The sequence below is a fragment of the Engystomops pustulosus genome, chromosome 1 (assembly GCF_040894005.1).
Source record: "Engystomops pustulosus chromosome 1, aEngPut4.maternal, whole genome shotgun sequence".
Classification (NCBI taxonomy): domain Eukaryota; kingdom Metazoa; phylum Chordata; class Amphibia; order Anura; family Leptodactylidae; genus Engystomops; species Engystomops pustulosus.
The window spans coordinates 80797576-80810048 of NC_092411.1; the positions used below are offsets into that span (position 1 = coordinate 80797576).

Here is a 12473-nt window from a genome sequence, read left to right on the forward strand (position 1 = left end):
CTACAGTGAATATACCCTAAGTCACAATGTTACAAAGCTAGGAAAACATTCGTGTGCCCAAGTTGAGGAGCCTATAAATCGGACCAAATATACTACCCAATTGACAGTGAGCAATATTAACTTATTACAGTAAACAAATCACTTAGACAATAGGAGGAAAGGTCGAGGATTAACACAAGAACCACAAACTATTCTGTAAGCCGAAAGGGCTGATACTAAAACAGAGACATAAACAGAACCGGAACCAATCACCCTAAGGGAAGTAAGACAGTTTTATGTCCAGAGATAATATATCACAAATATTCCGTTGTAGCTCTCCTATAATCTTGAGGATATATTGTCCCCGTGGACACCGGGTTATAAAAATCCGAATTGCCCTAACAAAGTTCAAACGGTTACGTAATAGATGCAGATAGTTGAAATCGAACGGTCAGATCACAAATAAGTAGCAGGCAGATGTCAATCGGATGTTAATATAGTTAGCAACAAAACAGAGTTAGTAGCGTATGCAAGCAAATGTCAGGCCGATGTTAGCACGATTAGCAATAAGTCAGAGTTAGCGCCATATGCAGATGAATTAGTACATGGGTAAGGAAAATTAAGGCCAGGTACATCTCACCCATCTTGACGAACCGCTACGCGCAGCTGGCCAGTCAGGCCAGGTACAGGCACATCTCACCCATCCTCGACAATTGCATCAACACGGATTCGTCACCGACTTGCGGCCCAGGGACCAAACACGATGAACTGCTTACAACCTTTATCTCCGGTCGCGCCGTCATCCAGGAAAGCTCTCCAACCCCGCCGCCTCGGCAGCGATCTCAGAATGCACCCCTCCAGGTCAGCGCGTTTCCGGCACCAGGCATCATCGTATCGTCTAATCCCCCGATCGTCTTCATCACGTTGCCAGCTCACCTCAGGGCAATACAATTTTCAGCGCCTGAGCGCCCGTGCGCCACACTTGCGCCACAATTGCGCCACAAATGCGCCTGAAACGGCCGGCCTCCTTCCACAGTGAGCGGGGGCTCCGCTGCAGCCGCTGGATAGGGTGCCCGGACCTGCGCCCGAATCCTCCGTTCTCCTCCTCGGACCAGGACCGGGACCCGCGGCTCGAGTCAGGTCAGCGTGGAGAGCGGGGGTAGGGAGGACGGCGGTGCAGCGCGACGTGCACGTGCTGCGTGCTACGTCATGCCGTTACGCCCGAGAATCATGAATCACATGTGATTTATACTCCTCTCCATGATGAAGGAGACTGAGCGTGCTGGTATGTGTGTGTGTGTGTGTGTGTGACTGATTGTCTATGTGTCAATAGTTATTTGTGTTGTATCAAGATGTCTGGCTGCAGTATCCTGCTGTTATCTACTATGTAATATCCCTCAGGTAGTTTTGAAACGCAGTAAGAACCTGACTGTTACCATGGCTGTTGTATAATAATCCTGTATTGGGGGGAAGGAAATATGTGACAGACAATCTTGATTTCTGGTTTTGTTTATTATGTTTGTATAAAAATTCAAAAACTGCAAAAATAAATACTTTTAAAAAAAAAAAAAATAAAAGCCGGAAAATCCAAGCCCACAAGAAAACGTTGCAGATGCGTTTTTTCACCAATGTCACTGCATTTGGAATTTTTTTTGCCACTTCCCAGTACACGGCATGGAATATTAAATATAGTTACTACGAAGTGCAATTTGTTACGCAGAAAACAAGCCGATCTTTATGTGAAGAAAAAAAAAAGTTATACATTTTTGATTGTGGGGAGTGAAAAATGGAAATAAAAAAACAAGGCAAGGTCCTTAAAGGGTTAAAGCTTTAGCTTCGAAATAGGGTACATATTCCACACAAAGGCTATATGTATAACCTGTGGAAATTACACAACACGAATTCTGTAAGCAAAAAAGCCAAATGGTTGGGTGTGGAGCTCAACCATTCCATTGCATCTGTGGCCAAAATCTTTTTGTACCTTAACGCCAAAGCCACTTTTCATCTTCCTGACACGGCCCATTTTTTTCAAATCTGCCCTGTGGTTATAACTTTTGAATGTTTTAACATACCCAAGTGAATTTGAAATTGTTTTCTTGTGACACTTTGTACTTCATGTTAGTTGAAAAATTTTGGTGGTATGTTTTGCATTTATGAGAAAATCTGATATTTTGGTGAAAATTTTGAAAATTCTTGATTGTTGAACTTCAAAATGTTCTACTTTTTCTACACAAAGTCATAACAGAAAAAAAAAAAATAACCAACATTTAATGAATGTCTGCTTTATGTGGACATGGTTTTTTATGCATCCTCTCATTTTTGTAGGATGTTATGGGGCTTTCAACTTTAGGTGCGATTTTTCACATTTTCATAAAAAAACACAACATCATGTTTTTGAGGGACCTGCTCAGGTTTCAAGTCACTTTGAGAGGCCTAAATAAAAGTAAAACCCCCAAAACTTTTTTTTCTTTTTGCTTAATGAATGTGTTTTTCATAAAATGTATACATTCTCAGTGAATAAAATACCAAAACACTGTTTGATACCCAATCTCTTCCGAGTATAACAATACCCCATATGTGGTGGTAACCTGCTGTATGGCCACACACCAGGGCATTGAAGGGAAGCTGTGCCATTCACAGCAGATTATGCATTGTCATTTTTATTGGCTATACAATCTTTATTTTATTTTTTTTTGGCAATTTGGACATATAAGCTTATTTTCTGCAACATGAAATATTCAATTTTAGTGGGTCCAAATTGACAATTTTATGCCATTTCTCAAAAAATACTAAAAAGTGATCTAAAGGTTGCACAGTCCCCAAAAATGGTAGCATCAGCTGGTCCCGGACACCTTAACCCCTTATCACCGACACTAGTTTTCAGCTCAATGACCAGACTCGATTTTTCAAATCTGACATGTCTCACGATAATTGGTTATAACTTCGGAACGCTTTAATATATGCAGGTGATTTTGAGACTGTTTTTTTTTCGTGACACATTGTACTTCATATTAGTTATAAAATGTAAGTGATAAGTTTTGCGTTTCGATCTGAAAAAAGGTGAAAGTTTGGCAAAAGTTTGTAAAAATTCTTAATTTTCCAAGTTTGAAATGTTCTGCTTTCCAGACAGGAAGTAAAACTACCCAAAAAGCTTGATAATTAACATTTACGGAATGTCTGCTTTATGTTGGGATGATATTTTATGCGCCCTCTCACTTTTCTAGTATGTTATGAGGTGCAGAACTTTAGGTGCGATTTTTCAAATTTTCATGAAAAACTCACATTTTCAGGGACAACTCAGCTTCCAAGTGACTTTGAAAGGCCTCAATAATAATAAAACAACTTCTATTAAGCCCATTAACCCTTTAAGTGTTTCACATGGGTTAAAACAATATGGACCTGCGATTTAGAAACTATGGAATTTTTTTGGAAAATACATTCATTTAGGCCAGACTGACAGTTTCAGAATAAATTAAATGATGAAACGCACTGCAACGCTTGATGCCCAATTCCTCCCGAGTAACGAGATACGAGATAGCTTCCTCTGTTATGACCACGTCACATGTGGGCAGAAGTGGCCAGACTTGGGCTATAGAGTCCTGTCTGACCACATGGATTCAGCGATCATTACCACAGGACGGCTGTAGGACCTGCAGTAACTCACGGACATTTCAAATACAAAAACTTTTTGTTTATTTGTGCAATCCCTCCAGCAGAGGAGGTCGTGTCTGAGGAAGCTATCTCGTTTCTAAGGGACAAAATGACTACATTTATGAGAAATTATCTTCACACAGGAACATTATTTTTTTAATAACATCCAGTTGAAGAAATGTTTATATATGGCAGATTTATCAAACTGAATGTGCATGCCCAGACGAGAATACCCCTTTTATGACCGCCATAAAAAGCCGATACAGCGGTCATTAAGGGGTTAACCAACTCTGTTCTCCTAAGTATGAAAAAGTTATTGGAGTCAGAATATGGTAAAGTAATCATTTTTCGGTGTACATAAGTTTCTAATTTTTGGAAACCTAAAAAAAAAACCTATATAAATTTGGAATCCCTGTGATCCTAACAAACCAAAGAATATATAAGAGATGCCATTTGGAATGTACAGTGGAAGACATAAAAAGAGAGCCTACAAGAAAATGGCAAAAATGCCGTGTCTTGTCAATTTTACTGCATTTTGAACTGTATTTCCACTTTCCAGTACAAGGGATGGAATATAAAATACCATCACTAGGAAGTACAGAAAATAAGCCCTCACACAGCTCTGTACATGGAAAAATAAAAAAGTTATTGATTTTTGAAAGTAGGGAGTGAAAAACAGAAAATAAAATGGAAATAGCCCATCAGTGGCAAGGGGTTAATATGCTCCCTATACCACATGATAAAAAGTTTTTAAAATTCTCTGGGATAAAGGTACACATGGCAATTTGGTTAAGTTTCCAACACGTTAACTAAACGCAAAGTAAATGCAATCTTACCTCAACGTGCGATCACAGGTGGAGCCTTTAGATCAGTGATTTTCAACCTTTTTTGAGCCGCGGCACACTTTTTATACTTAGAAAATCCTGGGGCACACCACCAACCAAAATAGCACAAAATGACACTAAAACAGTCATATTGTACATATAGTTAATAATATAGATTCTAAATTTATTTTACTCATTCAGTGTGAAACCTGGGCCTGTTCGGTTAAACATAAAAGGGATATCCTGGCAGGAATGGTGGAAAGACACACACGAAGCTCTTCCTCAACAGTTCTCAGTTTCTCCCTGTTTTTAGTATATGGTGCTGATCATTATGTGGCTCATATACTGCAATATAAAGGGGTACAATGAGAAGTACTATGGCCATGAGGCCAGAGTACAAGTGCCAGCTCATATACTCAGCATATGAGCTGGTACTTGTAGTACTCCAGCCTCATGACTATAGTATTTCTCATTTTACATTTCTCATTGTTATATGCAGTATACTGCTGGAGTACTACAAGTACCAGCTCATATGCTGAGTGTTCTGCCAACAGTTCATATACTCAGGCAAAAGCTCATATAGTCAGCATTATTGGTGGGCATTACCTTGGCGGTGGGCAAATGCGAGAGTCTCTCCGCTCTCAGGATGATGCGCCGGCCTTGGTGACGTCATTTTGGCGCGCGAAGTTCAAAGCTTGCGCATGTGTTATTGCACACGTCTCCTGCATTGTAAGAAGCCGTGACTGCGCATTGCCTGGAAACAGAACACAGGGGGCACCATAGTTTGGGGAACTTTCCCCGCGGCACACCCGACCATGTGTCGCGGCACGCTAGTGTGCCACGGCACACTGGTTGAAAATCACTGCTTTAGATTGTGTTTCAAAACGCAACCAAAATTCCACATGTGAACTCGGCCTCAGGGGCTCTACAAACACATCATGGCACCTAAAAACTATTCTGCCCTACAAAAGCTCAATGGCTCCTTCCCTTCTGCACTTCGCCATGTGCCCTGACAGTGGGTTACATCCACATATTGTTTGAATTTCTAATACATAAATACAATTTTCTAATACATAAAGGGTTTACAAGCTTCCTGCCTGCTGTTTTGAATAGTTTGAGGGGGAAAGTTAATAGAACTGGTGATATATGGGGGTTTCTATTAACAGAACTTACAAAACCACTTTAGAAATGAAAATGTTCCCTAAAATAATTGATTCAAAAAAAATTCTAGAAAATGTGAGAGAATGCGGTTCAATTTGTGATCTTTCTAGCGTCGTAATAAAACAAAAGGACACTTCTAAAATGATGCCAACACAAAGCTGAGATATGGTAAATGTTACTTAGTAATAAAGTTGGGTAGTAAGACTATCAGTTTGAAAAACAGAACATTTTGAATTTCGAAAATAGCTAATTTTTTCAAAGTGTTGAACAAATTCACATTTTTTCATAAATAAATGTTAAATATATCAACCATAATTTCCCACTATTTTGAACAGAAAAACAAACTCAAAAACACTTGGGTAGGTTAAAGCCTTCTAAAGTTATAACCGGATATAGTGACAACGTGTTGGTTTTGAAAAATAGGCCTTGGTCATCAATGTGCAAATGAGCTTGGTCAATAAGGGGTTCAAGATAACACTGGAAGTAACCTAGTGAGTAGAAAGTGATCAAATCAAACACCTTATTTAACTCATGCCAATGTTCGTTCTACACCCTTTCTGTCCATGTCAGAGACAACTGGTTTACACTGTGGTGGTAAAGCCCATTGCCCCTAACTTTACAGGATTTACTGGACCCAACGTAGAATTGCTGAACTGAACTTTACATGTCCATTCAGGTCAGTGATTCTCTCCTCAGCCTGGTAAATCCTGCAAGTGCACAGACCGACAAGCAAGTGCATTGCCTTGGAAATGTTGAATTCTTCAATAGAATGTAAAAGTTTTCCACTGCCGGCTTTGTACATAATGTGTAGGTGAGATTGGTATAAATCTCAGGCGCTATGCTTGTACTATAAATCGTTTCTGCTATAGCCAATCCGTAATGAATTGTACCTTCTGCTGCTGGCTGAAGTGGTCACTTACTTTTCAACAAACTTTGTATAAATCAGAGAAGCTCATTCCAAATTTCTCCTGACAGATCTGATGGAAAACAAATTCCAAGTGGCACACTCTGAACTACTGATGTCTGCAAAGTTTGTTAAAAATATTATATACACTTTCAGAATAAAAAAAATTAACAATTGAACTAAGCATTGAGGAAACCACATTATTGCATTTCTCATAGACTAGTCTTATAACATGACACGGGTAAACCTATACTGGTACATTGTCACTGATGAGGGCAGGTCTGTCTTCAGTTAGTATGTTTGTATCTGTTGGTATCTTGCCCTGTTCTTGTTTCAGGACTTCTTGCAGATTTGTTTCTGCAGAAATTGTCTGTATTTCCTTTATAGTCGGTAAGGTATTAGTAGCTTTATTTGGGTTTGCGGTATCTTGCTTGAAAACAGAAACCTGGTTTGTGGGGTTCACATCCTTTTTGTTAAGTTCAGTTCTTTTAGCCTTTGAGAGAGTCTGAAGCCATCTGTGATTCAAAATTCCATCTATGGTTAGACGTTGACTTATATCTGGCTGAAGCATGTTGAGAATGATGTCTTTACAGTCACTTGAAAGACGTCTATAGCGTGGGAAGTCTATGTGGTGTTGTTTCTGTACTCGCAACATCTTCTTTATGTTGGAATCATCATAAGGCATTGTGCCAGAAACCATTATGTAAAGTATCACTCCAAGGCTCCAGACGTCATAGAGCTTGGGCTCATAGGGTATACCTTGTAGGACCTCTGGAGATGCATAAGCTGCTGAGCCACAAAACGTTTTACTGAGGACCATCTTGCCATTGCTATCTTGGCCTAAACGTCTTGCAAAGCCAAAATCTGAAAGTTTAATGTTGAATTCTTTGTCCAGTAAAATATTCTCACACTTGAGATCCCTGTGAACAATATCTAAGTCATGGCAATACTTTACAGCTGTGGCTAGTTGATGAAACAGTTTACGTGCCACATCTTCTGGCATTGGTCCTCTGCTCTTGATGTACTCCAACAAATCCCCTTGGGCACCCAGCTCCATTACAATATAGATTTTGCCCACAGCAGTCTCAAATATTTCATATGTCTTAACAACACAGCAATGGTTCAGAATAGCCAGGATCTCCATTTCACGAGGAAGGAACTTGAGTAAAAAGTCTGGAGGAACTTTTCTACGGTTAATAATCTTCACAGCAACGCTACATTTTAGACGTTCTGAAAATGCAGACTTTACTTTTGCATATGAGCCTTCGCCTAAGATCATGCCAACTCTGTAGCCTCTTACTTTAAGAACAGAAGAGTCATCCATGGCTGCTGAGGAGTCTGTTGCGGTGTTATTCTACATTGTTATTTCTACCATGTGTTCTAGGGTGTAGTGATGTCACACAACTCCTTTGATTTCACAATGCCCAGTATCATCCTACCTTGCATTGTATCAATTGGTGAAACAAAAAACCTTTATGTTGTTGTAATGCCCATACCAGGTGACAGCGGGTGACCGTGATACCCCTCTTCTATGCAACCAACATGTGTAGTCCAAGGAAAACTGTTTTGAGTTTGTGTAGAGACCTGCAGTATGACCAGTGCATTTGAATGCTAATTATTACAGGCAGTCCCCTACTTAAGAACACCCGACTTACAGACGACCCCTAGTTACAAACGGACCCCTGGATGTCGGTAATTTACGGTACTTTAGCCTTAGGCTATAATAAACAGCTATAACAGTTATGAAAGATGTCTGCAATTAAGCTTTATTGTTGATCCTGGTTCTTATGGCATCCCAACATTTCTAAAATCCAATTGTCACAGAGACAAAAAAAATTTTGACTGGTGTTACAATTATAAGCTATACAGTTCCGACTTACAAACAAATTCAACTTAAGAACAAACCTACAGAACCTAACTTGTACATAACCCGGGGACTGCCTGTATAGGGGCGAGTAAATTGCTTCACACTCGCTCAAGGGCAATAGGCCTTAAAGGACATCTACCACCAGGATGAAGGATTGTAAACCAAGCACACTTACATACCAGAGTGTGTCCCCTCTGATAGGATCTGCTTTTCTTTTAGCTTCTTATGCCCTGGTTTGTACTAAAAAAAGGCTTTTTATTTTTACTTATACAAATGAGTGGGAGGGGCTCCAGGTTCCATAGGTGTTAAAGGGGTTTTCCCACAAAAGAAAATTCTCACATTTCAATCTCACCAATCTCACCAATTTCTTATTGTTTAAACACAATAAAGATCATTTTAACACCTTACTATATGCACTTTCATCTGGCTTCTGACATTGAACTAACACACTGATGCTTAGAAATACAGATGAGACAGATCAGAGATGCATGAGATTACACAGAGGCTTAGAGACAGAGGCTGACAGACTTTTACACTGTTACTACCTGCCTCCCCCTTCCCCCGGATCACTTATCTCCTTGTAGTTTGCAGCCTCTTCCTCTGTTCACCATGTCATGGTAGGATGTCTGTGTCTCTGAGCTCCGTGCAGGGGGCGTGGCTACAGGCACACAGCAGAGACGGACAGAAATCTCATATGCACGGTCTCATGCAGAAATCCAAAATGGCGCCCGACCCCAAGTCAGAAGTTACAGGGTCGTGTCTAGGGGCAACTGAAATTGTGTACAGCAGGACTGATAGACAGGTTGGAATTATGTCTGTGAAATGCTGCATTTTTGTTAATAACAGTGAATTAGAGAATGTGTTATTTTGTTATCCTGACTACATAAAAGAAACTTCCTGGGGATACCTCTTTAATGGAGCCTGGAGACCCTCATGCTCATTTTCACAGTTTTTAAAGCCTTTTTTCTTAAAAACCAGGGCATAGGAAGCTAAAAGAAAAGCAGAGGGGCACACACCAGAATGCTTGGTTTACAATTCTTCATCCTTGGGGTAGATGTCGTTTAAAGGGAACCCATCAGCACAGATCACCCTATTAAAGCAGCACCAGCACCTTATGTAGCATTTAATTTGCTTGCCATCCATGTCTTCTTGTTTTCCAGCATGGCTCCGAGGTGCAAAAAAAATCAAATTAATTCTTTATGGTAATGAGCATCATAAAGTCATGTTGGCAGGGATCTGACTCAGCAAAGCTCAGTCAACTTGACTTAATCTATTAGCTCCCAACCTCTATTACTTTATGATACTCATTACCATAAAGAATGTTTTTTTCCACCTCTGAGCCATTCCTGAAAACAAAAGACATGGATGGAAAGCTAATTACATGCTACAGATGCCATCACCTACATGTACGGTGACTACAGATTGAGTGAGGCAAACTGTGTTCTATCCCATTGTCATGGCTGCAATTTCCAAACCATGTTCTTGTGAACAGAACACACTGCTAGTACAATATTGTGAGCTCAGTTTACATGGATGTTGTCAACACAGCAAAAACTTCCGGAATATTGTTGGCAGTCTACAGATTTCTTTCCTTTTCTGAAAAATTGCATCTCTTCTTTCTAACTACACCCCCAATTGTATGTGAATGCATTTCCTCTCACTGATTGGAGTCTCCCTGATCCAGGAATGCAGTACATGTTTTTAGGATGGAAGACCAACCCTGCTGCTCCATTCACTTTGGTTAGGAATGCCAGAGATAATAGAGTCGGGAAGTAAGAGTTCGCCTTATGGAGACTGCCAATTAAGGCCGCCGTGTAGGTGTGTGGAGTCTTATAGGCATGGATGCTCCACTAGGGGGATTCTGGGAAAATATACAAAGTTTTCCAGGTTGGGATAAGGAATACCATAGTGTTTGGCTGTCTTGATCATATATAATGAATTGAGCATTATGTTTGGCCTGCTGATCTGTTTATTAGGGGGAGAAGGACCCCCGTTCTCATGATTGGAGGCGCTCCATTGGCTGGAACCACACAATTTCCATGTTGCCCACTATCCCATAGACAGTGGAAGCCATTTAATTTTGAGACAACCTCTTTACGTGATCTGTCTCTCAGATGGACTATCAGTTAAATTAAATTTAAGACATTTTTGAATATCTGACACTCCTTTATTAAAAGAGATGTTCCCGATCAAATACATGTTAACCTTTTGTCAAACTAATGGGTTATCCTTTTTTTGGATTTGTTGCAGTTTTAAAGGGGTTGTCCGATAGTTTTTAAAATTCTGGAGGCTGGGGAGAGATTTCTATAAACAATGCTTTACTCACCTTCTCCATCGCTCCGTGTGTCCCGCATAGCTGTCTCGCCGGTCCATGCTTGTTTACAGGGTCATGGAAGCTGGGCTTAATTCTGCTTCGGGCCGGCCACGCCTCGGCCAAGCTTCCATGCCCCAGTGAACAAACCAGCATTGTTTTTTTGTAAAAAATCCCTCCCCAGCCCGCCTCCAGGATTGGGCCAACCCCTTTTAAGGTTAATAGCCTTTGATCAGACATCCTTGATCTTTTGAAAAAGTTCTGTATTTCAGAGTCCGTCCTAATCTTTTCAGTGGCTGGAAGTGTTTTCCAAGCCTGAACTCTAGAGAAAGGAGTTAAATGCAATGGATGGGCTCTGACGGCTCCCTGGATCACCTATGAGCCTCTTAAGCAGCAGAGAAGAAAGCAGGACTTCTGCAGGGGAACACTACATTATGCTCTATTGTTTTCTTGTGTTCCCGGACTATGGACTTAGAAGTCATTGGGGGGCATTTATCATGCGCTGTATGCTACCTTACATGATGTGAAAAAGTTGCTATTCCTGGCACATGGACAGTTATTGTGTCTTTTTCTTGCATACATCCCCTCTTAGATCCCTGTCTAGCTAAGTATAGCAGGAATTGCTACAGTAGCAGATAGGGATCAATGAGTTATGTAATTCCCCTGATGATTGTATCCCATGGTACATGAAACGCGTAGGGAGTGTTTGACATTTAGTAATTAGGGATTAACAGTTGCTGCTTGGGACAGCTTTGGGACTGTCCTTGTCACTACAGGAGCAACTGGGTCACCAGGTAATGAGCTGATTGAAGGGTATAATAGGTCCTACGCATCTGGATTGTCTCCCACTGAATTTGATATTGGAGTCATGAATTTTTGAATATTGTAGTTTGCGAGTACCAAGCTTTGTAACTAATGGTTTTTCACGGATATGCTTGAACTAGTGAAAATCATTTATTGATTCAAAGTGACTTGGGGTTTCTATCTATCCAGTTCTGGTGACTGGTTAGTCGACAATGCACTTTATATTTATTGTTGAATATTTTACTTGATAAAGAATAAAAGTTAATTTTTAATGTATACATCCTGCTAACAAACTATTCGTATGAATTGTGGATGCATCGATGGTTTGGTGATTGCCTTTGACTGGAAAACAACCAGTGCAGATCTCACCAGTTTCCTCTACTGTTGGTTGAGTTTAAACGCATTTCAACAGCTGAGGAGAGGTGATTTGCCGAATTACATTACTATTTACATTTGTTAACGCAATGAACACATGCGTTAACATAGCGTTTCGTAGACAAATGTTAACAGTGATGTAATTAGACAAATCACCTCTCCTCAGCTGTTGTAATGCGTTTTAAAAAATGCAACCAAAGCACGACGTGTGAACACACCCTCAGTTTTTTTAAAAAACAAACTGATGCCATTTGGATGTGAAAAAAAATAAGTATGCAGAAGTAGCAGAGACAAAACAAGGGCTGAGGCTGCTTTAACATGATGCGTTCCTTTTTATGTTGCGTTTTTTGACATGTCCAAAACACAAAAGACCCGTTTGCAAATGAAACGACGTAACGCAACGCATCGCGTGAACACGGCTTGAAGATGAACGTGGCTTTTGCTGATACGCAGGGGTCACGCCTGTGTGAATAAGCCCTTAGTTGTGTTGCACCACCTATGCTATATGTACTTACTAGCATAAGCGGCAATTCATATGAGAATAATGAGATAATGTGCGGGACCTTTATTGTATATCTGTTCTTTACCAATATTTAT

The 12473-nt window shown here is 40.3% G+C and overlaps 1 protein-coding gene across 1 annotated transcript; it reads right to left on the reverse strand.

Moving 5' to 3' along the window:
* Positions 1–6705: 6705 nt before the first annotated feature.
* TSSK2 (testis specific serine kinase 2) lies at positions 6706–7913 on the reverse strand. The gene has a single exon (XM_072122810.1). It carries the CDS (start codon positions 7841–7843, stop codon positions 6767–6769), a length of 1077 nt encoding a protein of 358 aa, XP_071978911.1. The 5' UTR covers positions 7844–7913; the 3' UTR covers positions 6706–6766.
* Positions 7914–12473: the final 4560 nt, after the last annotated feature.